General features: G+C 38.3%; 1 protein-coding gene across 1 annotated transcript; it reads left to right on the top strand.

Moving 5' to 3' along the window:
- Positions 1-15,380: 15,380 nt before the first annotated feature.
- On the top strand, positions 15,381-25,584 carry LOC108673657. The gene is made up of 6 exons (XM_047882005.1): positions 15,381-15,456; positions 16,642-16,835; positions 17,556-18,320; positions 20,667-20,911; positions 21,603-24,672; positions 25,306-25,584. The coding sequence occupies exons 1-6, from the start codon at positions 15,381-15,383 to the stop codon at positions 25,582-25,584; spliced, it is 4,629 nt and encodes a 1,542-aa protein (XP_047737961.1).
- The last annotated feature ends 532 nt before the right edge of the window (positions 25,585-26,116 follow it).

The raw sequence follows: 26,116 nt of genomic DNA, 5'->3' as shown, positions 1-26,116 counted from the left end.
AGTTGATTTCTANCATATAAGAAACATGTTTCTCATATTCCGAATGATGTTCCTTGTGAGTATTTGCCTCAAATGCTTGAGCGACGCTAAAGCCAGACATTTTTTGAGGCCGTACGCAACCTCATAAATGATAAACCAATTTTTAAATGTGGAAAAATTATTAAAGTGGATGGATACCTTGATCCACCTTGAACCTCCTCATACGAACTGATCTGCCAATACTGATTTGCCAGCCGATATGATGAGACTGATAATAGTGACTTTCTTGAATGCTATTTCAGGAATTGAAAATCATTACATTCTAAAACGTTATTCATTTATGAAATATTGTTCAATCGTATTTTAGTGATATTATTACTAAATATAATCTAATATAATTATTTTATCTTGACCTGTAAACAAGATAATCCCTAGATTTGAAGCAAAAAACAATTACCATGGAGTTCAAATTGATGCAACAACATTAGGCCGAAATTTCATTTGCCAGAAGTTTTTCGCTAATAGGTCTCTCAACGCTAATTTGGTCTCTCAGCGCTAATTAAGATCATCAGCGCTAATTAGGACTCTCAACGCTAATTACGTCTCTCAACGCTAATTTAAAATTTAGGGCAGGGAATAGAGCCGGCCTTCGCCACCCATAGGGTCGACGTAGAGACGCGACAGAGCCGCGATAGAGCAGAAATGCCCGCATTAGAGACGATCTTGCCACCCGCGGAGCAGCGCTAATTAACCTCTGAGCACCTGCCCCGGCGAGCTCTTACCTGCGGCCTCGCTGCTCTCATGCACCGCGCACCTCCGGCCTGAATGTGCTAATTACTTGTTCCATTCCTGCTCTGCCTGCTCTAACCTGCTCAGCACTAGCGCTGAGTTGGCTTTGGTAGCGCACGGCCGTCCCTGATTTTTCATACAAAAAAGTAGCCCATATGCTATATATAACCTCTGGCTATATATATACTTGACCTAACCTCAGTAAAACGGTCTCTAGCAACCTAAGGAAGGGTTTTAGACATACCTAACCCTAACTCTAACCCTAACCTAACGAGGTTGGCGTTTTTTTGGTGTCCGGTAATGTAGTTCATTTATTTTCGTGTCTGGTTTTTAAGTACAAACTAATTGCAGAGTTAATTACCGGACTCGATTTTGTCCGGTTTTGTACCCCCTGTCCGGTAATGTTACCAATTTTGTCCGGTAATTGTTGCAAATTTGCAAATAACTATTTTAGTTATTATTTGCTATTTGCAGATAAATTCTTTAAAAGTCCGACGAAAATATTTTCTCAATATTTTTCTCATTTTGTCTCTCATAGTTGAGGTCTACTTATGATGTCAGTTACAGGTCTCTCTCATCTTTTTAAGGTGGAAAACCTGCACAATTGGCGACTAACTTAATAATTACTTCCCCACTGTAATTGTAAACGTTCATGAAGTAGATTATTTATGCAGTTAATGTTGAACGTTCATGAAGTAGATTATTTATGCAGTTAATGTTGAACGTTCATGAAGTAGATTATTTATGCAGTTAATGTTGAAAGTTCATGAAGTAGATTATTTATGCAGTTAATTGTTAACGTTCATGAGGTAGATTATTTATGCAGTTAATGGTGAACGTTCATGAAGTAGATTATTTATGCAAATAATTGTGAACCTTTAAGAGATATATTATTCATGCTGTTGAAGGCGAACCTTCGAGAGGTCGCACCACTGAGCGCCTTGTGTGTCTCGAACGAACGTCTGTCGCTGTAGTGCACGAAAGGCATCCGGCACGACGCCACTCTGCAACGTCTTAAGTTGAAAATACCTTATTATTGATAGCCTAGAACCATGCTGGAAAAAATTGATTAATTGACAATTGATTCGGACACGATATTTCATTGAGCGCCAAGCTCATAGTAGAAAAAATTGATAGATTTGGGCACATGCAGAGAGTTAACAGGAATGCGGAAGAAAATTCTATCTCTAGGCGAATGCCGAATGGTTTGTTATAATTCTTTAGTTGATTATTTGTGTAACTTAAAGGTCAGCAAAGGTCCAGGCTTATTTTATCGGGCACCAAAGAGTAAAAGATTAAATTTAAAAACTTTCGGCAGTTGGCAGTTAAATTCTATAATGCACCGTAAAACCCGTTTGATTTTGCCTTCGACGTATCGAATTAATTTCTAACTACAAAGCGACATTTCGCAATTCATTGTTTTAGATTTTTATATCAGAGACGGCTTATGCTGAGATTATATGATTTCTAAGAAAAGTCTACAAAGCCAAAATTTATAGTTAGTCTTATCTTTGACAGCAAAAGCTTCGGCAAGCTTTATTGAATTCAATATCTGAGCTGCTGTCGACAGTTTTTTATTTATGAAAACTTAATTATTATAATATTACAACTATTCAAATATTACCTCAGATGATTTATGCAAACAGAAAATGCGAATTTAATTTGATTTATTTCTTAAATATTTATTATACACATATAGTGACTTCTTCAGAGAGTACGGTATGGATGGATATTATAGCGCTATTTTCACCAATTAAGCTGGAATAGAGTCTGTACAGTCAATACCAATATTTCATTGTTTTAATGAATGAAGAACCTATAATAATTAAAAAATATCTAATTTGGAAGAACACCACGTAGAAAAATAGCTCCATTTCTTATGAGCTTAAATCTATTGTAGTGGGTATAATGGTAGCCCTTACGTTCAATGACCAGTAAAACCGTTAAAGCTAAAAAAAAGCTTATTACACGATTAAAAAGCTAAATTCCACGACAATCACGTTGACACTTTTCTATACATAAAAAACGTAATACAGGTTCTCTTTAACGAACGGACAACGATCAATTTACCGTTTACTGAGACAAGTTTCACTTTAGTGCGGTACAAACGTTCTCTAAAATATTTTTGTAATTCTACTTTTCATAAATAAAATATTCACAATACATATATAATCCGTATTAACCTAATATTTGAATAATAAAACTTTCTTCAATCTAAACCTCTACAGTCTACACTATTAACTCGTAAGTTTATTACCACTAAGTAGTTAACATTTTATGCTTAATTCATAAACATTTTATTTCCATATCGCTATTAACGCATAAAAATGTCACTATTAATTACAACACTGCTCTTCAACTTCCCTTTTTGTTGTTATTACAACACTTTTCTTTAACTTCACTTCTTGTTTGCGTGTCTGTCTGCTACAAATTTTATAATCGATATTCAACACACTTCTACCTGTCCAATTGATCTGAAATTTTGCACACTTGCGTATAAAGTCGGAGACAATGCATGAATCAATTGACAGAATAAATAATTTTGAAAATTTAATTTTTATATATATGAAAAAATGTAAAAAAATGTTTAACATTTGAAAATAAAATTAGAAATTAATGGTACATGTGTATCATCGGAGACACTGGATTCTTTGGAAGTGTTGTCTTCAAAAATAAGATTTTAAACTCATATTATTTGTTTGTTTGTTTGTTTGTCTGTCTGCTACAAATCTTATAATCGACATTTAACACATTTCTACCCCTCCAATCAATCTTAAATTTTCAATCTGAACTTGCGTAAAGTTGGAGACAATGCATGAATCAATTGACAGAATAAATAATTTTGAAAATTTAATTTTTTTATATACTAAAAAAATTAAAAATTTTGTTTTATTAATATTCGAAAATAAAATTAGTAGAAATTCATTGTACATGTGTAACATGTGTAACATTGGAGACACTGGATTCTTTGAAAGTGTTGTCTTTAAAAAGTAATTTTTAAAAATATATTATTCAAAAACAAATTACCATTAGCTAGCAAATACGTAACCAATTATAAAATGGCTAATAGTGACATGGAGAGAGGCCAGAAGAATATTTTATGAACCCGGAAAGGCATTACACCGCATTAAATGTTCGACATATCTTAGCATGTCGGTGAGGCTTGAGACGTACCGACTATCGTCGAACAAACTCGTAAACAAATTACCTCTAATAAAATAATTTAGGATGCATTTATGACATGTCTTATAAATTCATATAACGCTAAAACGAACAGAATACGATCAGGTCAGCTTCAGTTTCGAGTGAGCGTCTGCGGTAGAGGAATGACGTACTTCCGCGACCACAGCTCGGGATGAGGATTGGGAAACTATGGGCAGTGAAGACTGTAAAAATTATAGCGAGAACTATGGAGTGCATACAATCATCAGCTGAACGATCAGTTGACTTCTGTAGATAGTTCCTGGTAACACAGAGTCGCGACGAAAGAAGTAAGGTTAACTTGGGTGCAACATGAGAAAATGTTTAAGCTGTGACAGAGTTTGCCGGAGCTTCACCTTCATATGTCATCAACATGAATATGTCGGGTAGTTATTCAGTTGTAGAAGGCTTGGAATAAATAAATTTTGGTACATAGTTTCTAAAATACCTAAAATTGATTACTCTAAATAATGCCAATTTGGCGGAAATGATCATATAAGATATTTGTGTTAATAATATGTATTTCAGCAGATTCTCTTGTAAATACGAGTTTTGCCCTCACTGAAGAGAATTCGTTCGCTTTCCGATTTCTCGCGGAGGATCTGTATTAATGACTTGAAGGTATTGTTAATGCAATAAAGAAAGATTTTGGAAAGGTAGTACATATTTGACTTTATTTACAGTAAGATCTTCGTATGTGAGAAATTCAATAATTCCTCTAACCTTCATAAAATACAGAGACTTTCACGGTTAAACTTCACCAGCCAGCCCATCCAGAATCATGATGTTGATGTGATACATTGTTTTAGAAATATGACGTGTCCAAGGTTTTTTGCTTCGTTTTCTTGTAATCTCGAAGAGCAATGTCCATTATATCCATAATATTCTTATCCATCATATCCTTGTCCATTATATCCATAATATTCTTGTCCCTTATATCCTTGTCCATTATATCCTTGTCCATTATATCCTTGTCCATTATATCATTGTCCATTATATCCTTGTCCATTATATCCATATCCATAACGACAATATTATTGTTTCTTGCTTCATAGCTATTCTTCATCGAACGTAGTCGGACCACGCAAATGGTCATTCAAAACGCTCTTAGAATATCTAAATTGTAAGCGCTACTGCGATGTCGGCCGCTTTTACTTCAGCGCCAACCGAACGACCAAACTCTACCGAGCAGGGAAGTGACCTTGGAGGTTTTCATCATTTTATAGCTGATAAAAAACTGAAGATGAGTAAACACAAAATATACCCAGCGGATGGCACGCACTGAAGCTAACTGATCGTGATAGATAATTGAGTTACGTTCTGAAAACAAAGAAAAACGCATTAAGATATGACAATGAATTAGTCGACCTGAGTTAATACTTTCAAAATAACCACGAACAATTAATAAAAATCACACAAATCTATAAACCTCGCAACACAGATTTACAGGAACACTATCACAAAAATTACACCACCGGTGAATCGCAAGGTGCTTCACGACTGACAGATTAGAAAGTGACGCGTAACGAAATATCCCACAACAACAGGATTTTTTCACGATTAAAAAATGAATTTTAGTATAACTGAAAGGATGAAACAGTAATAAAAATGAGTACATATCCAACAACAATAATGAGAAATAAGTAAATAATAGCAGTTTTGATGAATCACTCTTTAAAATCACCACCAAAAAATGCCTAGGAAAATGCGATACAAAAAATAACGCCGCATGAAGGGCGGCTACAATATGAACTTCTAAAAGCAATAAACTGCAGATAAAAAGTTTTAGAATGTGAGAATGATAATAATCTGCATATAAGAAACATATGCAGTTTCTTATATTCCGAATGATGTTCCTTGTGAGTATTTGCCTCAAATGCTTGAGCGACGCTAAAGCCAGACATTTTTTGAGGCCGTACGCAACCTCTTAAATGATAAACCAATTTTTAAATGTGGAAAAATTATTAAAGTGGATGGATACCTTGATCCACCTTGAGCCTCCTCATACGAACTGATCTGCCAATACTGATTTGCTAGCCGATATTATGAGACTGATAATAGTGACTTTCTTGAATGCTATTCCAGGAATTGAAAATCATTACATTCTAAAACGTTGTTCATTTATGAAAACTGTTCAATCGTATTTAAGTAATATTATCACTAAATATTATCACTATAAGCTACGTAATATAATTATTTTTTCTTAACCTGCAAACAAGATAATCCCTAGATTGAAGCAAAAAAAAGAATTACCATGGAGTTCAAATTGATGCATCAACATTAGGCTGAAATTTCAAAAGTTCATTTGCGAAAAGCTTTTTATCTAATTAGGTCTCTAAGCGCTAATTAGGAATCTCAACGCTATTTAGGACTCTCAGCGCTAATTAGGTCTCTCATTGCTAATTAGGTCTCTCAACGCTAATTAGGTCTCTCAACCCTGAATAAGTCTTTCAACGCCAATTAAGACTCTCCACGCTAATTATGACTCTCAACGCTTATTAGACTAACAACGCTAATCAGGTCTCTCAACGCGAATTAAACTCTCAACGCTAATTTGGTCTCTCAACGCTAATTAGGTCTCCCAGCGCTAATTAGGAATCTCAACGCTAATTAGGTAGGTCTCTCAGCGCTAATTAGGAATCTCAACGCTAATTAGGTCTCTCAGCGCTAATTATGAATCTCAACGCTAATTAGGTCTCTCAACGCTAATTAGGTCCCTCAGCGCTAATTAGGAATCTCAGCACTAATTAGGTCCCTCAGCGCTAATTAGGTCACTCAGCGCTACTTATGTCTCTCAACACTTTCTGCCAGCGAATTATTTTCTTATCTCCTATTTTTTACGTTCTTATCTTATTTTTGGAGTATTACTGACTTATTCTCCAATTGCATGATTCTATCGTTTAAAATGTGTACATAAAATATGTATATTTACTAAAACTGCCAAACAAAAAGTAAAATGTGTGTAGTTACTAAAACTGACAATATAAATAGTAAAATGTGTTTATGTACTAAAACTGACACGAAATTTATTTTCATCTACTAGATTTTTACTACTACTTAATTACTTGCTCAAGATTTTTAGTATATATCTTTTTTCTTGAATGAGACGAGTTTTGACTCTGGATCATAAAATTTTTCATCAAGTTCAGACACTCTAACCTAAACTTATAGCCATCCCAAAAAGTTTCAAAAGTTGAATAGGAAGCAAAATTTTGTTTGAAAGCTGTTCCTATTTTCATGACTTGCAAAAAATTCGTAATTTAACGCTCAATTTCACCTGCAATATCATCACAACTATTAATCAATATTTCCTTTCAAAATAGTTAACAGGAATGAGTTAACAGGAATGCGGAAGAAAATTCTACCGCCATGCGAATGCCAGATGGTTTGTTATACATCTTTAGTTGATTATTTAACATAGTGATAACATAGTGATGTCGGCGCTGAAGTGTAGGCCTGATGTGGCCTGTCGCCGATTCTTTTCCTTTTCGTGCCTTGTTCACAGAAGATCTAATATCTACAAAAGTCACGGTATAATATCCATCCTTACCGTACTCTCACAAAAGTCACGGTATAATATCCATCCCTACCGTACCCTCACAAAAGTCACGGTACAATATCCATCCTTACCGTACCCTCACAAAAGTCACGGTATTAAATCCATCCTTACCGTTCTCTCAGACAAATCAAGGTATAAAGATCCATCAATACAGCTTTCTAAAAAGTCACTATATGTGAATAATATATATTAAAGCAATAAGTCAAATTAAATTCGTATTTTCTGTTTGCATAAATCATCTGACGTAATATTTGAATAGTTGTAATAATATAATAATTAAGTTTTCATAAATAAAAAACTGTCGACAGCAGCTCAGATAATGTATTCAATAAAGCTTGCCGAAGCTTTTGCTGTCAAAGATAAGACTAACTATAAATTTTGGCTTTGTAGACTTTTCTTAGAAATCATATAATCCCAGCATAAGCCGTCTCCGATATAAAAAATCTAAAACTAAGAATTGTGAAATATCGCTTTATAGTTATAAATTAATTCGACGCGTCGAAAGCAAAATCAAACTGGGATTTTTTACGGTGCATTATGGAATTTAACTGCCAACTGTCGAAGATTTTTAAATTTTACCTTTTACTGTATGCTGCCTCATAAAATAGACCTGGACCTTTGCTGACCTTTAGGTTACATAAATAACCAACGAACGAAGCATAGCAAACCATCAGTCAGTAGCCTGCATGGCAGTATAATTTTTTATATAATTCTAATTGTGCTCCTCAACCAATTGGTGAATACTATCGGATGCACGTAATTCACAATCACACACTCACGATTCATTGGAGCTCAAAATTTCACTTGTTGATTATCCTATCGTCACACTTCTTGCCATCACAAATTAGGTAACGTGGGTTTCCACACTCGTCCCATATGCTACGGGTGAAAACAAAACCATCCTCCTGGCCAGTAAGTACTTGGAAGGCTGTACTTAAGACTTTAATTTCGTCTTTATAACCATTATAAGGCATGTTGATTTGAGCCCACCGGATGTGACGTTCAAGGGAACAAATCTCTATCGATTACCTCACAATACAGAATATCAATTTCTCACACCTATAAACTGGAAAAGTTAATTTTTCTAAGTAGCCCTACCGTTCTTTCTCGGACTAAATATGTTGGCAAGAATTGCCTTATGTGTATTATTATATTTTTTGCATTTCCTCATTTCCACTGCCGCTCACAAGAGATAAGGAAGAAAGCGATAGCCTCGCGCTCACTGGGCCATTACACATTTTAAGCGATGGATTGGAAAACATTGAGCTTATTAATTGCAACGATGGTCGACGAATGTCGTTAGTGACAGAATGCCATAGAGAAGAAAACCTTCATGATAACATATTTGGCTGCTCTCAGTCTACCGTATATTTGGATTATGTAGGAGGAGACCATTTAGACCATGTGACAAATACAAACTTAATGCGGTATTAATGAATTGTGTTTTAAGTCTTCAAAGTATGCCAGCTTCACTTACGAAATCGTGATAACAATTGAAGAATATCCTATTCTCGTTATGATGTTAACTCTACGGGAACTCTGGCGTTTATGGAGTGTTTCTGAGTATGAATTAAGTATTAAGTATTATTAATAATCAACCAAACTTTCACAGAAAGGTTAGATGTAGACGATTAAATTCAAATTTGTAAGTCTTATAGCACCAACTCTGTACAGATTGGTATTTAACACATGGCAGTAGACAGAAAAGCCACGAAAACATTTTCGCTAAAACATTTCGCAAAGTTTTTTCGCTTCCGACTGAGCATGGTAAGCTTTCTAAAGATATTATTAATAAAATTATACTTTTAAAACAATTTAAGCTGCCTCAAATTTGGTACGAGATTGTAAAACAGTAGTTAGCAAATTTCGCACTACCGGCAATTAGACCGCTATATATGATCGAGCGTGCATGACCAGCTCTGACGTGATAACATTTTGGTAGCCGTCAGTTAGAAGCAGCTGTTCCCGACCGGCAAACTGGTTCCCCTCGTATAGGATTTTGACTCAACGCCAGGGTGAGTTATTGCGTGTGATAGTGTTGGAATTTATTGGCAGATACTGAGAAGTTGGTGAACGTATAATTGGATTGGCGTTCTTAGGTATTTAGTCTATGTTTTCTATTTTTTTTAGATCACGTCCTTTAATCATAAGAACCTATAGCTCTCTCTTTGCACATCCGATTTGTCATAGCTCTCTCGTGTCCAATTTGCAAGTATTTGTTACGGAACTTCCGATTTGTGAAATTTCTAATTTCACATTATCGTAATCATTTTGATACGTTATGATTTGCTCTTTGATAATCTCCTGTTAATCTTTAATATATCAACTTTAGACTACCATTGGCACTTCAAAACCCGTCCAGCCCTATAGCCTTGCTCATTAAACCAATAGAAAAGCGTCTTGCGGTTTCCGGTCATTAATGGTGGGCGTGAAGAGAAGACCATCCGAACTTTTGAAGTGATGCGACTGGGAATTTGAATATCTAAGGCTAGTTCCTCACAGAGATTATCATTCAATATCCTGTACTAAATTTGGCGGCATGCAAGCATGTATAAGCTGCCTAAATTAAAAAAAACAAATAGAAATACAAATTATTACTATTTTCTTTGCAGAAACGTAATAAAAAATTCATCCAAGGTCTAATTTAGATAAGATATTTTGGTTATAACCTCAGAGTTTTCTTCGTCCATTGGGAGCCGCCTCACTCGAATTGCTCGTCGCTGATTGGCTGGCTTCTACCAGGAGATTGTCACACGTGTTCTCCGGCTGCCTGAAGAACTGATATAAGAAGCTCCGCATCACCTCTCGGGCTATCAGTACCAAGAAAGCTATGGTAGGGTTCACTTGTTAGTTTGCCAGTCAGCTGATAGATGCCATTGGCACGTTAGAAAATAGGACGAAATCATCAGTGACTGTTAAAGAAGCGTTTGTTTCAAAGTCAGACGGAGAGGCTTCACTATTTCCACCTGGAGGTGATTAAATGAGGTATTTCAATTGCCGCAATGTTTGTTTTATCTCTGCAAACTCCTTTTTGTAGTGCATGAAACTTCGTCAGCTTGAGTGCCGGTGATTTATTGAGGATTTACAGACTTTCGAAAATTGTTGAGCATAACAAACTTCTAAAAACACAATAATAATTCGACAACATATATAAAGATTAATTCAAACGGTTAAATTAGGTGAAAAGATTTTAATTTTTGATACAAGAATTGATTTTAATTTTGAAGAGTGAAAAGATTTTAATTTTTGATACTTGCAATTTTTGGTGCCAAAGTTTCATGGACTTAGTACTAAATTCCGTCTTACTTCGTAAAGTCGTGTTTTTTTCTTTGATGAGTTGCGTTTTGAATCTAAAGAGGTATCTGTTCGATGCTAATAATTATAAGGGCAGATTATAATTCATAAGTTTCACATAACTCCATTCAGAATTTGATTTAACTTTCTGATATGCATCTAAGAATGCAACATTCATGTGGTCTAAGAATGACTTCTCTAACTACGCCTGCATTATACTTTTCTTTTCTCCCCCTACTCCTGCATTAACTTTGTTTCTTCACCTATTCCTGCATTGCTGCATTTTCTCTACCTGTCACTGCATTACTGCTTCTTATTTCACCTACACCTACAGTGCTCTTTTTTTCTTCACTTTCGCCTACACTAATGTTTTTACTTCGCCAATTGCTACATTTACGATCGATTCACCAGGTATTACATCATTCGTTTTTTCAGGACCTATTTATTGTATTTTCGTTCTTTCGCCCACCTACTCCTGCATTACTGTTCTTCTCTCTACCTCCCTTTAAACATTCTTGTTTTTCTCTCATTATTCGGCGTTCTATTAAGTACTCAGCGAATTTGTGAAAGGTACCGTTAACTCAACTCCGACGAAAGGGAGATAGATCTCTTTTCAGTGACTGAATTCTCAACCAAAGTTTCGTCTGCGATTGAGTAAAAAAATTTCTAATATGAATCAAAATAGGAGAACGAAGATGCCAAATCCTCAGTTCCGTAAAACAATTTTTCTTAACCTCGACGCATAGGCGCCAGTCATCCTTCCATCGCTGTCATGAGCATTAAGGGGAGCATCTGGGGTAAAATCGAAAATTTTCACTTTTTTTTGTTTTTGGGCTCGTTTTAAAGCTTACTTTCTGACGCATTGAACGGTACTAGAACCATCTCTGTACGTTGATTTATGCGTTCGCGACAGATCCCGTAAGGGGAGGAGGTGTCCGGGCCCCTTCAGTAAAGCTAAGGCGGAAATTACCCGGCCGGGCACGCATAAAGGGGATCGTCTGACGTAAAGCGGCCAATTATGACATTCTCCGGTTCTTATACTCATCTTAAAGCTTACTTTCTGCCGCATCGAACGGTACTAGAACCATCTCTGTATGTTGATTATTGCGTTCATAACAAACCCCTTGAGGGGGGGAAAGGGGTGGGGCCTTCAGTAATTCTAAAGGGGGAAATTAACTATACAATGTTCTATCCACTCGGCTAGAGTGCAGTAACATCACAGACAGCACGCGGGATGGTGTTCATTTAGTGGCTCTATGCACCGATGACTGACTTTGAAGTGAGTTGACGCTTTCTTTCGGTATCTAGGCTACGTTACGTGCCTTTACGTGCCGCGCGGCGGTTTTTTTGCCTCTACTGAAAAGTTGCCAAAGCTGGAAACCTCTCTCACGGCAATCCTATCTCCTCCTACAGTTTTGAAGCTACATCAATGAGCCATATACCATTCGATTCGCAAAGAAAAGATCTAGAATGGAAAGTGTAGAGGGCGTTTTTGCAATTTCGTTACAGTTTGGATTTTATTCCGCAAAAAGAGGGGGTGTGGGGGGATAAAATCGGAAAATTTCCGCACAAAAATAAGAATTTCAAAAAACGCCCTCTAAAATTTTTAGATATGGTCTTTACGCTTCGAGTGATCTGTGTCTCGATGTTGTACCTTGAAAATCCTAGGAGGAAATAGATTTCTACGGTGCCCCCTTTTTTGACAGTTTTCTAAAAAATTCCCGTTTTCTTTCATTTTTTTCGAAAAATTTACATGAACAAAAAAGTCTTAGATTTCTATTTTACATACGTGTACCAAGTTTCAGAGTGATCCGTCTGTAAATAGCCGAGATAAATTTTACCCCAGACGCTCCCCTTAAGATGATAGGAATTGTCCTCAATAACACTGAAGACGCTGTCAGGCATTCCAGTCAGCGCCGTAAATAATCAAACTGCACCTAACACAACTTGAGAAACGGGGGTATGCTCCTCAACAAAGAAACTGCAAAAATTCTGAGATTGATAACAATTTTGTTCTGCATCGCGCCTGAACTCTAGTTTCCGTTGCTTTCTGATTAATTCTTACGGCAATAAGAAAAAGTTGAATATATGTATGAAATTTAATTATTAGTCACGCTAATTTCCCTCGTATTCGTTCCTCAATAGTAGGACGCATTCTACACTTTGGACAACGCTGAAACGTCTCTGCTTTATATTCGAATTACTTAATTTCCAACACCGATAACATTATTGCAGTTGGCCTTTATGGATTCCTTGCCTCTCTCCAACATCATCTGTAGATGTTGTGCCTCCACATCCATGTAATGCATTATATTTTTATTACAGTATTTAACAAATCCAAATTTCTGACCTTGACCTGAAGTTCTCACTGAGTGCTTATTAAGAGTGCGGGGATAAAACATATTTCCCGTATTTATTTTCACGAATACTGTGCCTTATTTTTCCAGTTTCATGAGACACATAATTGATTTATTTTCAGATGAATGTATTGGTGATTGATCTTGGCAAAATTTATTGGCCGGGCACAGACTGAGCAACCAGATTTCATTGCTGGAAATCAATCAGGAAAATTGATTCCCTGGAACATTATCGTTTGTATAGCAGCAGTTCAGAGTGGTGTCTTGCTCAAAAGAAGGTCCAAGCAGCGCCTTCAGTAATTTGAGGCCTGTAAGTACAAATCGTATGTTATATAAACTTATTGATATGCATAACATTTCGTTATGAGGTTACCGTTTAGGATTCTATCCCTAGAGATTTTATTTATTTATATTTAAACTTTATCATATTTGCCTTCAGATGTGGGCACCCACATGTATAATCCACGGACCGGTCGAGCGACGACGCTATATACAAGCCATCGCCGTCTATGTGACCATACTCGTAACTGAAGAAGTAGCTCGTCCACAAACTAACACGTAAAAGAATGAACTCGTCCAAAAACTAGCATGTAAAAGAAAGAACTCGTCCGCAAACTAACACGTGAAAGAAAGAACTCGTCCGCGAACTAACATGTAAAACAAAGAACTCGTCCGCAAACTAACACGTAAAAAAACTCGTCCGCAAACTAACATGTAATAGAAAGAACTCGTCCGCAAACTAACACGCAAAAGAAAAACTTGTCCGCAAACGAACACGTTGAAGTATTGAGCGGCAAGTCAGCCTAAATTACTCGTTACAAGTTTCTACAGTTCAATCCGACACCGTAAACCAATAATGATAAAAAAGAGCGAAATAGGATTTGTCTCCTCTTGATTTCTTTTCTAGAGCTTTCATCGCGACAGAATAAAGATGCAGAAGTGAGAAGTATCATGTGCATGGCATCGCTTGAAAACCGCTGCTCATCACATTTTTAATTGCAGTTGCACTTAGCAAATTCAAGAAGCTAATCATGGACAAATACAAAGCATATCTTTCCTTCCACTTTGATAAACCAAGTGCATTAGTCGAGCTAAGGAGACTCAGCAGAAAATCGGATTTCTTCCCGCGACACCTAGCAAAGCTTGTTAACTTCATCCGTAGGTTCAATTTGTCCTTTGAGGATTTAAAAGATATCCCCAGCTGTTGCCAAGAAGTTCATAGAGGTTCACACAATCTCGGGCAGGGATTGTTCCACCATCTGAAGGAAAGCAATGGCATTGTGAAAACAGATAATCAGAAGCAGCTGCGTCTTTTGTGTTTAGCACTAAAACACCTAACCAAAAACAGCGCCAGCAATGCAATGAGTCCCTTGGAAAGTTCCTCAATTATTGTTCTTGTCAGAAGTTGGAAAAATGTAACCATCAACAATGAACTTGTAATGATGCTAGCTTGTTGGCTGGAAAAATCCCGTCATCTGCTCACAACTGACAACATAACCGAGTTGAAAAATTTAGTACATGATATGAGAAATCTTACGTCAGAAACGGAATCATTTTTTCTTGCCAAATTGGAGTGCAATGAAGACATTCACATATCAAGAGAAATTGAAAGCAAAACCAAGCTAAAAAAATCCACAATGATGTCGAAAGGGAAGAAAAACAAGCAAATTGTGACCATGACCCAACAAACAGTCATTGGCAAAAATGAGGCAAAGAATTCAAATGAAATCGATTACAAGCTCTTGGATCTCAGTGAACGCATCAATAGCTTTAACCGAAGAGTCAAAGTCACAACTGTTAAAAGCCCGATGGTAACTGAAGATAGTCAAAGTGGCAATGACAGATCCATGTTTAGAGCCACCTGGGCAGAAACAGTTAACCTTTATACCCTGGTGTCTCAGGGAAAGGTACTCAAGGATGATGACAAAGATTACTACTTGCCGGACAAATTTCTTGGCCATCACTATATCTGGACTGACAATAGCAACAGGAATACATTTTATTCGTTCTTTGTTAACAGGATGTGTGCTTCCTTACTATTAAAAGTGTCAAGGAAACAGCAGTTGAACGCCAAAGCAATTTCGAAATTGTTGCAGTGTGTCACTAATTTTGAAGGTCTACTTTCACTTTTGAACGTCCCAAAAGACATCTGTGCATTCTTTGTGGATGAGGTGCTGAATAATTACTGGAAGTTAAAAAAGATGACTGAGCCAGACATCCTTGTCATCTTTGTGAAAAAAATCATGGAGGAAACAACTGAAGAGTATGAGAAAGGAAGTTTGTTTTACAAAAGAACTGGAGTCAGAAAAAAGTCTTACGACAGAAATGAAATCAAGAATATTATTTTTGAGGAAATAAATCTCGTCAGGCAAGATGCCGTCAATGCACTTTACAACTGTGTTCACAGAGACAAGAGAACAGTTTTGACGGGAAAAGTTGTGAAGAAAATATGCAACTATGATCGTAAGACAGAAAAAACATTTCCAGACGGTCAAAAATTCGCAAACTTGATGTCTGAGCTCTTTGAAGTTGCTGTAACTATGGATGAGCTTAATTACGCCAAGATGTTTAAGGAACATCTCAGAAAATTACAGCCGAATTCACTGGAAAATGTTGATAACATTCTTAAAATCATGCTCAGGCAAGCCTGGGACGAACAGAGGAGCAAAGAGTTGTTCAAGACAGATGTCCTCGAAAGGCTAATGGGATTAGTAGGAGTATCTTCTATGTATTCGAAAGACCAAAAGTTGGATGTCCTGAAGATTATCAGCACCTACCTGCAACATGAGCACAACCCCGCCATGAGTGATGAAAACTTGGAAAATTTGCTAAAATCCTGTTTCGTGTCGAACGAAATTTCTCTGAAAAATGCAGGGTTAACAGTGCTATTGTTGTCAATGGACAAAAAACAATTGATTACGGAAGGTATTTTGAATGATCTCCGAGAAGAATTGAAGAGTCTTCTGAATGAAGAATGCACCAGCTTCATGGTGTTCATTTTGAGTAGGGTTTTTTGCAGTCAGGGAAATTCATGGCTCAGTTTTTACAATGACCCTTGCCTCATTGAATTAGTTTCAAGCAAGTTGTTGAGCAACCATGTGGTTGAAATCAGTGAATATGACGATGAACTGGTAAAATTTTCGGGAACAGGGGCAGGATTGGCAGGGCACAGTCCCAGCAACCAGATTTCGTTCTTGGCTGCAAATATAATTTTCACATCGGTAGAAAATAAGGTGATTGTGAGTTCTCAGACCCTTGATAATCTACTCCTAGTTTTGGAGTCTTCCTGTAGAAATGAAACCCAACAGACACAAATCGTTGCTGCCAAAATCTTATACAGACTCACAGAATACACCAAATTTCAAGATAGGATTTTAAATCAGTTACTGGATTTTATAAGCTCTCCAACATATGATGTGAGTGTGTATGTCCGAGCTGCGTACATGAAAGCATGTGCAAAAGTGGCTTCTGATCCAACTCCTGTGCCTCTTAATCCAGCCCACTTGGAGAAACTGAGCGACCTTTATGTACCTGAAAGTCTGAAGCTGGATGAAGTTGACTATGAAAGTGAAATCAACACCAACCTCTTTGAAGTGCTGTTGTGCGAATCCGAGAAGCATGAATTCAATGATGATATCTTCATGCTTTTTGAAACGGTTCTTGAATTAAACCAAAAGTATGCCTCTCAAATACTTGCCATACTCAATTCGTACTCGTGTAAGTTCATCGTACCAGAAGCCGTTGTGAGAACAGTGGAGAAACTTCTTTCTGTTCCTAAATTCTCCAAAAATGCCCATTTGGTTGTGCATCGAGTCATTCTCAATGGTAATTCAACAGTTTCATGCAAGACTTTAATCGTTCTCGTAGATTGCTTGTACAACTCATCAAACGCCCAAGACAGAAATAAATCCTTTGAGTTGCTCCAACGAGCCAGCCAAAACCAAGAAATTCCTGATGACATTTTTTGGAAACTTGAGCTGGCTAGAGCAGGATATGCATTAGACACTGGTGCAGCTGACAGGCCCATTTTGATCAACTTCATCGATAGTTACATTGATAGAGGAATGCTGCTGCCAGTTGACACAATACTTGCTCTCGAGAAAGAACTCAGTGACACAGGAGTGTTGAAAATTTTCGCCAATGCATCAAGAAACCATCAAATTATTTCGGAGCAAATACTGGACCGTCTGACCGAATTGTTTGCGATAAATCCACTAACTGCTGATGACATCAATAGGAACATCCTTTTTGTCGACATTTTTGAAAATGCAGTAAAAAACAACCAGACTTTGTCTTCTGACCTTCTGGAAAAACTTGAACTAGCATTGGCACATGACACTTTGGAGCCATTCATCCTCAAGGTGTTTATTTATCAGGCCCAAAAGGGTGAAAAGCTCACACCGAACCTGAACATGATACTTCTCAGCAAGCTGTCAACTGGGCAGCTCCCAGCTCTGAAACTGGAAATGCTCAGTTGCTTGGGGTCTCTCATTGATGCCAACAAGACCGACATTGGTCGCTATTTGCCTCAAGTGAACCAAATTCTGACAGAACAAATCGCTTCTGACAACAACGTCGCTCAAAACATGAGCATCACTGCTCTTCGTAAACTGATCATCTTTTGCAAGCGTGTAGATGAAGGCCTGCTTCAGAAACTGGTGGACATTGCAACAAGATCCACCTGCGACGAATATGTGAGGAGCGAAATCGCACTGACTTTTGGCTTTATTGAGGACAAGTACAACCCTGTCATCCCCATGAAGCAGTTCAGGGAAAAACTCAGTCTTGCCAACTTGCACTTCACTTCACCAAAAAATGTGCTCGAACAGTTGAAATGCTATACAAATGTCAGTGGAGGTTTGCTCGAACAAAATTATCTTCAGCTTAAACACATAATCGACAATGAAAGCATGCAGCTGCAAGGGGAGGCTTTGTGTGTTTTACGTCAAGTTTCGAATAAAGCAAAAATTTCCGATAAACTGCTGGATAGCTTGGCCATTTTATTCGAGAGCACCGTATCCGACACATTGAGGAAATCGTGCCTGGAACTGTTCAAAGAGGTCGGAAAAAGTGGGAAGTGCTTGAGCGGCAGAGCTGGGCAATTGCGGGACACAGAAATGAACCATGACAAAAATGTGAAGGTATTTCTTCAAAGTTCCTTGTACAAAGAACTAACGAGGGAGTTTGAGCTGAGAAATGAAACTGTGTTAAAATTGCAAAAGTTGCTCCCAGCAAGCCATTATGTTTGCACGACGGAAAATCTGGCAGATTTTCTCCGTTTGGTGGTCAGTGAAGAACCCAACTATGTTAAGAATGAAGCATTTGTTCTTCTCGTTGAGCAGTGCTTGCTTAAAAAAATTCTCCTGGAAATAACACTGCCATGTTATTGCACCATCATCCGAGAGCGGAAGTGTTACAAAGTGGTGGAGTGTTTGCAGGCATTAGTACTTCACTTCAGTGAGAATGAAAGAGATTTGTCTCATCTTCATACCCGTCTGTTTGAGGCCATGTACCATGCGCAACAGTTTAAGCAACTTCCAGATATCTGTCATGAAATTGCTTTTGATAATCTTGTCTCCAAAAGTTCAAAAATCAGAAGTTACGCATTCGGAGTTCTGAAGTATTCAGCCAAAGAAGAGTGGAAAAAAGTTTTGATTGACTGGTGCAACGTCAGGCTGCACAGTTTGGGTGCGTCTCTGAATGTGAAAATTGGGCAATTAGAAAACTTTTTGAATTTAATGGAGATCATCATGTCCTTAAGGATATTTGATGTCACAGCTCTGTTGGATGGCACGAAGGAAAAGTGGGAAAGAAATTTGTTGACTTCAAGCATTTTCCTATATTTTGGTGCCTGTCAGTCGGACATAACGGGTTTTGAGTCAAGATGGTCCAGGATGGAAATGAAACTTGGTGATGAAAAGTCTTGTAAAGTTTTATCTCTCATCCAAAAGTGCGAGTTTCATAGTTTCACACAAATTCTTGAACTTATGTCAATAATTTCTGAGCAGCCATTTGATGACGTTCTCCACCAATTGGATATTCATGGCCCAGAACCTTACGAAGCCTTGAAACAACATTGGTGCCTGAGCAAGATCCAATCCCACTGCACACTAAAAAATGGTATCAGTGATAAGTATGCCAAAATGTTAGCTAGAAAACTGTGTTCCCAATTCGATATACTTTGCATACAGAACATTTTTTCCTGCCTGCCATCTATTGACAATCTGGTTGGCTTTGAAAAATTCATCGAATTTTGTTCAAAAGCAGAAATTCTCCTCAGTGACATCGAGTTTCATATATTTGATCACGTCGAGGATTTACTGCAATTTGTGCAGGTCCAATATCTAATGAAATGTGCCTCATGTCAGCCAAGAAATGAAATTGAGGAAAAAAAATTCCAAGACACAATTCAGGCTCTCCGTGATGCTGGGTGGGATTTCCCTCAATTGCACCAACTGGTGTCGGCATTCAACCCTAGTTGGCCAGTCAATCAATTTCCTAATCTGATAAACTTGTTGAACACCATTCATTGTTACAGGTTGTTCTCCCCTCTCTGCATTGAAAAGTGTCAGAAAATCATGACGGAAAGCACAACTTTTAAAGAGATCATTCAGAAACTCCATCAATTGGCAGTTGATAATCACTTTCAGTTGGAGGGTAAAGTGAAAAACCTCAATGAGCTGCTAGATGAGTTGCAAGATAAAAATAAATCGGAATCAGAACTTGTACGTAAACTCATGGAACAAAATTACCTTAATATCGAGCAATTCATTTTCCAGGAGCACTCAGACAAATTGACCTGGAATGAAAAACAGATTGTTAGTTGGGCTGAACAGGTCAAGCTAAAATTTGGCAAGACATTCACTGACTGTGAGGCAATTGCAGTCATCTACCGAGCCAACTACCTCGTAAATGGTCACAATCTCACCTACCCCCAGATATTATGCAGTTTAATAGCCTTGAAAACAGTTGGAAGTGTCAGAGGTAAGTTACTAGAAGTAGCTACTGGTGAAGGGAAATCCACAATCATTTCCATCCTAGCCATAATACATTCTCTAAGAGGCGAAAATGTAGACATCATCACCAGCTCACCAATTTTAGCTGAAAGGGATGCAAAGCAGCAAGCAAAGTTGTACGAAATGTTTGACCTCAAATGCTCTGATAACAGTGACAAAACTATCTACTTGAAAGGCAAGAAAAATTGCTATTCTGCTGCCATAGTATATGGTGAGATGTCACAGTTTCAGTTTGACATACTAAGAGACAATTACAGCAAGTTGAACACATTAGGTGGTAGGAAGTTCGGTGTGGCTATTGTGGACGAGGTGGATAGCATGTTGATAGATGACAGTTCGAAAATTGCTCGCCTTTCTTCAACTGTCCCAGGGATTGACCATTTTCAAGCGCTTTATGTCTTTATTTGGCAGCACCTGGTTTCGATCAAAAGCAAGTTAATAATGGTCAACAACAAGTTGTACTATGTTAAGGGTACCCTAGGGTTTCATGATGGCACCGTCACTTTGGAGTTTGCTGATGAAAATGGCGATATCATGAAAATCACTGACTTGGAAGTCCACTTGGCACAAACTGGGGGCCGAAGTCCACTTGCTGAGGTTGTTGAAGACGCGGAGGAGTTCCTTAGAAACTCTCTAATGCTTTATCTTAAGGACGTGATGAAGCAAAATACGATTTATATTCCAAGCCATTTCGAAAATTTCGTCGAGAAGCAAAAGTCTGAATGGATTATAAATGCTGTAGAGGCCTTACGGTACCAGGAAAATGTCCAATATATAGTTCAGGACGGGCAAATTAAACCTGTTGACTACCACAACACTGGCATAGTTGAAAGTTTCACAAGCTGGGGTGATGGGCTTCAGCAATTTCTTCAACTAAAGCACAATTTGAAAATGACCAGTGAAACGCTGATCACCAATTACCTTTCCAATGTGGAACTCATTAATAAATATGAACATGTGTGTGGTCTTACCGGAACTCTAGGGTCTGAGGCTGCTAGGAACCTGCTGAAAAGCGTCTACTCAGTAGACCTTCTCAACATCCCAGAGAAACGTAAGAAACTATTCCTGCAGCTTGAATCTATTGTTGCGGAAAATGAGGATAGGTGGATGGAAGAAATAGCGACAAACATTGTGCTGGAGACTCAAAAAAACAGAGGAATTTTAGTTATCTGTGAAACAATCGAAAGTGCCGTTCAAGTCAGTGATCTGGTAAAAAATAAACTGCGCCCGCACTCGCTCAAGCTGTACACAATTAATGATGTGAATCAAGAGAAAAATGTCGAAAAAATTTGGCCTGGACAAGTCATCATCGCCACAAACTTAGCTGGACGCGGCACTGACATCAGAACAGAAGAAATCGAGGCCACTGGTGGGTTGCACGTCATTCTGACGTTCATGCCATTTCAGTTCCTTGGCCAAGAAATCGTACAGGAATGTCAAAATCAACGTGAATCAAGCTGACCTCGAAAGTGTCATCAGTGCACTCTATAACAAAGACCAAGAGTTTAAAGGTCTGACAGGGGAAATGGCCTTATTGAAACTTGAAGAGGAGCGATCATGTCCCCGCGTCCTTGGGCTGACAGAGTCACGTGAAACAAGTCTAGTGATTCGTTCAAATTATGACTATAAGTTTGAGGAAAAGTTTGATGGAAAGCAAATCAATCAATTGGTCAAGATTGTCGAAGAAAAACTGGAAAACGCCGACCTTCGTTTTGACATGGTGACCAAAACATCATCATCAGGCATTCTAAATGTTGAATTCCAAGATTTGAATCAAAAAGAAGCAGAAGCGAAGCTACAATTCATCTATTCAAATTCAGTTCACGTTGGCCTAGCCCTCAACAATTCAGATTTGTTGCGTCTAATGAACCTCGACTCATCACTGGCGAGCGGCACGTTGTTGGTCGGGCAGAGTCAAGTGCATGAAAAACTCAATAGGGAGTTATTTATGTTGCGAGCGCGTGAACTCAGAGAAGACCGTTCATTCTGCTATGTCAGATTTGACGACCTGACGTTTGATCAAGCAAATAAAGTCGTGAAGAACTGCAGTGAAAATGCAGCAATTTCTCTTTCCTTTTGTGAGATTGCTGATGTATTCAATGCTGCACTCAAAGGACAAGCTGACCTCAGTGTCGCTGAATTAGACCAAGCCGCCGCAAAAAAAGTGATTCAGGAGCTGAGAAAGAGAAATGTTGAATTTTCCTTAGAATTCGAAAATTTATCAAACAAAGAAGTATCATTCATCCTGAATGGTGCAAACATAGAACAAGAAGACATGAATATAACCAAAGTTAAGAATGTGCGCGATTTGTTTACGAAAGGCTCCGCGCCGGACTATGAAATAAACCAGTTTGCCGCCAGAGGTCTCGAGCATATCGTTGAGCTGAATGAAAAGTTGTTTATTCCTTGGCGAAGTGTGGCTGCAGTGGCGGCACTTTGCTTTTGCCAAATTGTAATTGGAAGTGTGATGATGGCCACTGGAATTGGGAGCATATTTAGCGGCGGTATTCTGGCGGAAGGAGTGGCTGACATGATCACGGCATTCTGTGCATATAAAACGAGACAGTTCAATTGGAGGAACTACGCCATACAGAAGGCAGCAAATTTAGCGGTGTCAGCTTGTACCATGGGATTAATTTATGGTAAAGTGGGCCTGAATGTTTCTCGAAGTGCCCGAGTAGTGCTTGAAGAAGCAGGCGTACAGGTCGGGCGTGTCATGACCTACCGGACAGTGATGACTACGGTAGGAATCCTCGGCAAGAATATGAAAAGTCTGGCAGTTAAGCTTAAAAAAGATGGCATTCAAGACCTGTCTGACTTTTCTTTTGCTCTTCTTAAGTCTGAAATTTGTGAGTCGGTGCAGTCAAAAGTGAGATCGGCATTTAATTGTCATCCCGAACTCGTGAAGATTTTGCGACAGTTGAATGCAATCGATCGGGTTATCGGCTCCCATCGACTTCAGTCCAAGGTTGAAAACATTGTGAAACAAACTTCCAGCATTGTAATCAGAGACTTTATGAAGAATGAGCGTGACTTCATTGTATTGCCATTAATCAATTGTGTTCTATCGGATTTGAACATGAAAGGAGGCAATGCCAGCATTATCACAAAGGTCATTGCGACACTGAATGGGCTGCACCAGATAGAAATACTGGCTGACAGGATAATCGAAGCTCTCCTGACAAAGCTTCGGGTGTTTGACACACATTCCTCAACAATCAGCCACATTCTGACAAGAGACCTGAAGATAAGGAAGGACTTTGCAATTGCAATTGCCAGAAAATTAAAGGAGCTTGAAATATTTGATACAAATGACAACTTTTTGGTAACACGTAATGATATAAATGGCGATTTCTGGAAGCTGAAGGAAAAAATCGGCAAATTGATGCATGTTTGGAAGACAACGCCACACCTACTTTTGGATGAATTGTCTGGACCGCTTGCTGAATACTCCACTCTGGAGGCAGATCTGGAAAAAAGCATAATATTCACAAATAATTTGTTTGAGATATTCGTTAAAAGTGACTTGGAATGCGTTAGCACAGTCGTCAAGTCAGTGTCAGACCAGATAGCCCAACAGTTGGTGGAAGTGATGGATCCTCTGCTTATGCAGTCATTGCCACCAGCTTATGCGATGGCTGAGAATGGTCTAGCGAACTCCATTTCCAATCACGGTATGGACAAATCTTGCATGGACGGAAATCTAAATTCGGACAGTCGAAAGGCTTATGAAATCAAATGCCAAAACCTTTTGAGAAAACCTGGTTTGACAGAAGAAGAAAAGACCTTCATCGCTAATTATTTCAAATTCAGAACCATGACCCAACATTTGGACTGCAACGCCAGGGATCACTTAACTACTCATATCCAGGATGGAATGTATTATCATACTATCAGAGATGATGCCCCTAGAACATTAGACCCGAGTGTCCATCAAATGGCAAATGATATCAGAGGAGGAAAGCCAATAAATCTTGCTCTAATGTCATCCCTGGCTAAAGCAAACGGCATCAAGTTGAAATTCGTTCATGATCGACAGTATACTAAGACCCAAGAGGACGTTGAAACTGATGTTGAAGTGATGTATGTGAAGGAGGACCGTGAGAGGAGGGTTAGCTATGCTCTTTGCATGAACAGTAATGGCAAGTTTAAGAAGGTAACAGGAGGAGCCTATCGTTGTGTTCTTAAGGCCTTCAGCAAAATTCTGGCACGGAAGGGCATAGTGAAATCTGTCGGAGAACTTAGAGCTGAATTAGCGGATCATATAGAGCGAAACTCTGAAAGCTTTTCGGATGCGCTTGCGGCTGAAGCTTGTGTCGTAAAAAACTACTCCGACTCAACCAAACGTTCAATCTCGGTTGGACTGTTTCACGATAAGACAGGCAAATTGAATATTGTAAAGTGTGATGATATGGCCATTATCGATAACATCAGAATTGACGCAAATCACGATGCTGCAGCTGCAGGTTCTTTTAAGGTAAGCTTGTTGGGGAAAGTTTCAAGTCTTTCAGGGGCCTGACGATTCGTAATCGTTTTTTAATTGTGCATGCAGTTTCCAGTACTATGGCTTCACAGGGTATTTTGAGGGTTTACAATATTTGAGAAAATTATTACTTCTGCGCGAATCAAATAAGCTAGACCGAATCAAGGTAATTGCATTGAACAATTGTTTGACTTTTTACGTTAAAATAGGCATGAGCTAGTAGAAGCTTTGCAGTACTTGCGTATAAAATTTTGAAATTATAATTTTCACACTATTTCGAAAGGAGCCAATTTTTCAGCCATGGCTTTGGGTTGCGATTCACCCTCTGTCGTTTCCAAAGGTGCTTACTGCATATTATTATACTCTTGCTCAACAATGACTAATATAGTTTTTTTCTTCGAACTCATTGCATGTTATAATGATGTGATACATATTCTTAAGCATATGAGTGAACGATATGTAATTTTGTTCATGGTGTTCAAGCTCAGGAAGAGGGGCTATTTTAAGTAGCAGAGCCGACATAGTAAGGTAATGGTGGATTTTCACGATCATTAGATAGCTGTTACAATTTTATAAATTTACGCTTTTTACTAAATTATGTATCCCTGATTATTCTTTGGCTCGCAGAGAGCGGTAGAGAGAGTGTGGCTATCCCGACGAGGCTCAGTGGAGTGCAGCGATTCTTTGCATCCAGCGGAGCATCGCGGTTCAACGTCCTCAGCGCAAGACTTGGCTGCAACAATAACGGAAAATAAACATTCACAAAGTGGTCTATTGGAACGAATGGTGCGTAGTGGCTCGTTGGAACGAGTGGTGCGTAGTGGCTCATTGGAACGAGTGGTGCGTAGTGGATCATTGGAACGAGTGGTGCGTAGTGGCTCATTGGAACGAATGGTTACACGGTAACGCACAACCCTCAGTGAGACACGGTAACGCACAACCCTCAGTGAAACACGGTAATACATCGCCCCCAGTGAGACACGGTGACACACAGCCCTCAGTGAGACACGGTGACACAAGGTTTGAGTTAACAAAAAAATTTTGGTAGACCAAAACATCTAACCCAAAATAGATACTACACCCCAAAAATTATAGCTTACGAAATCTCACACATCCTATGCCATTGATTCATAATGTAGATTATGCAGGAATTATTACTGGGGCACTAATTTATTACAGCGTATTCAAATTATTAAGGAAACCTTTAATATGACTCGCACATTAGCTTACGGGCCTTGATTCACCTATCCTAATAAGGCATTGTAATTCGAAATGTATATAGTGATAAAAAAAGAGTGCAATAAGTAAGTATTCATAACGTGTTACGCATTTAGTGTAAAAAATATTGCTACGAAGAAGTCAATGTAATTGTGAGGTCGAATATATATCTGGTGGCAGCCGTAATTAGTTTCGTATTCTGTCTGTAAAACGATGAGAA

Source organism: Hyalella azteca, unplaced genomic scaffold (genome assembly GCF_000764305.2).
Source record: "Hyalella azteca isolate HAZT.00-mixed unplaced genomic scaffold, Hazt_2.0.2 contig9392, whole genome shotgun sequence".
Taxonomy (NCBI): Eukaryota; Metazoa; Arthropoda; class Malacostraca; order Amphipoda; family Hyalellidae; genus Hyalella; species Hyalella azteca.
Note: the sequence above shows the minus strand (reverse complement) of the source record. Positions and strands in the feature narration are given on the sequence as shown.

What these genes read in the sequence shown, in the direction of transcription:
- LOC108673657 (XM_047882005.1), top strand. Translation starts at nt 15,381, where the DNA reads ATGACTGAGCCAGACATCCTTGTCATCTTTGTGAAAAAAATCATGGAG. An exon ending in TGAAGAGTATGAGAAAGGAA is followed by an intron (nt 15,457 to 16,641) that starts GTTTGTTTTACA and finishes CATGTGCAAAAG; the next exon opens with TGGCTTCTGATCCAACTCCT. An exon ending in ACCATGACAAAAATGTGAAG is followed by an intron (nt 18,321 to 20,666) that starts GTATTTCTTCAA and finishes TACTATGTTAAG; the next exon opens with GGTACCCTAGGGTTTCATGA.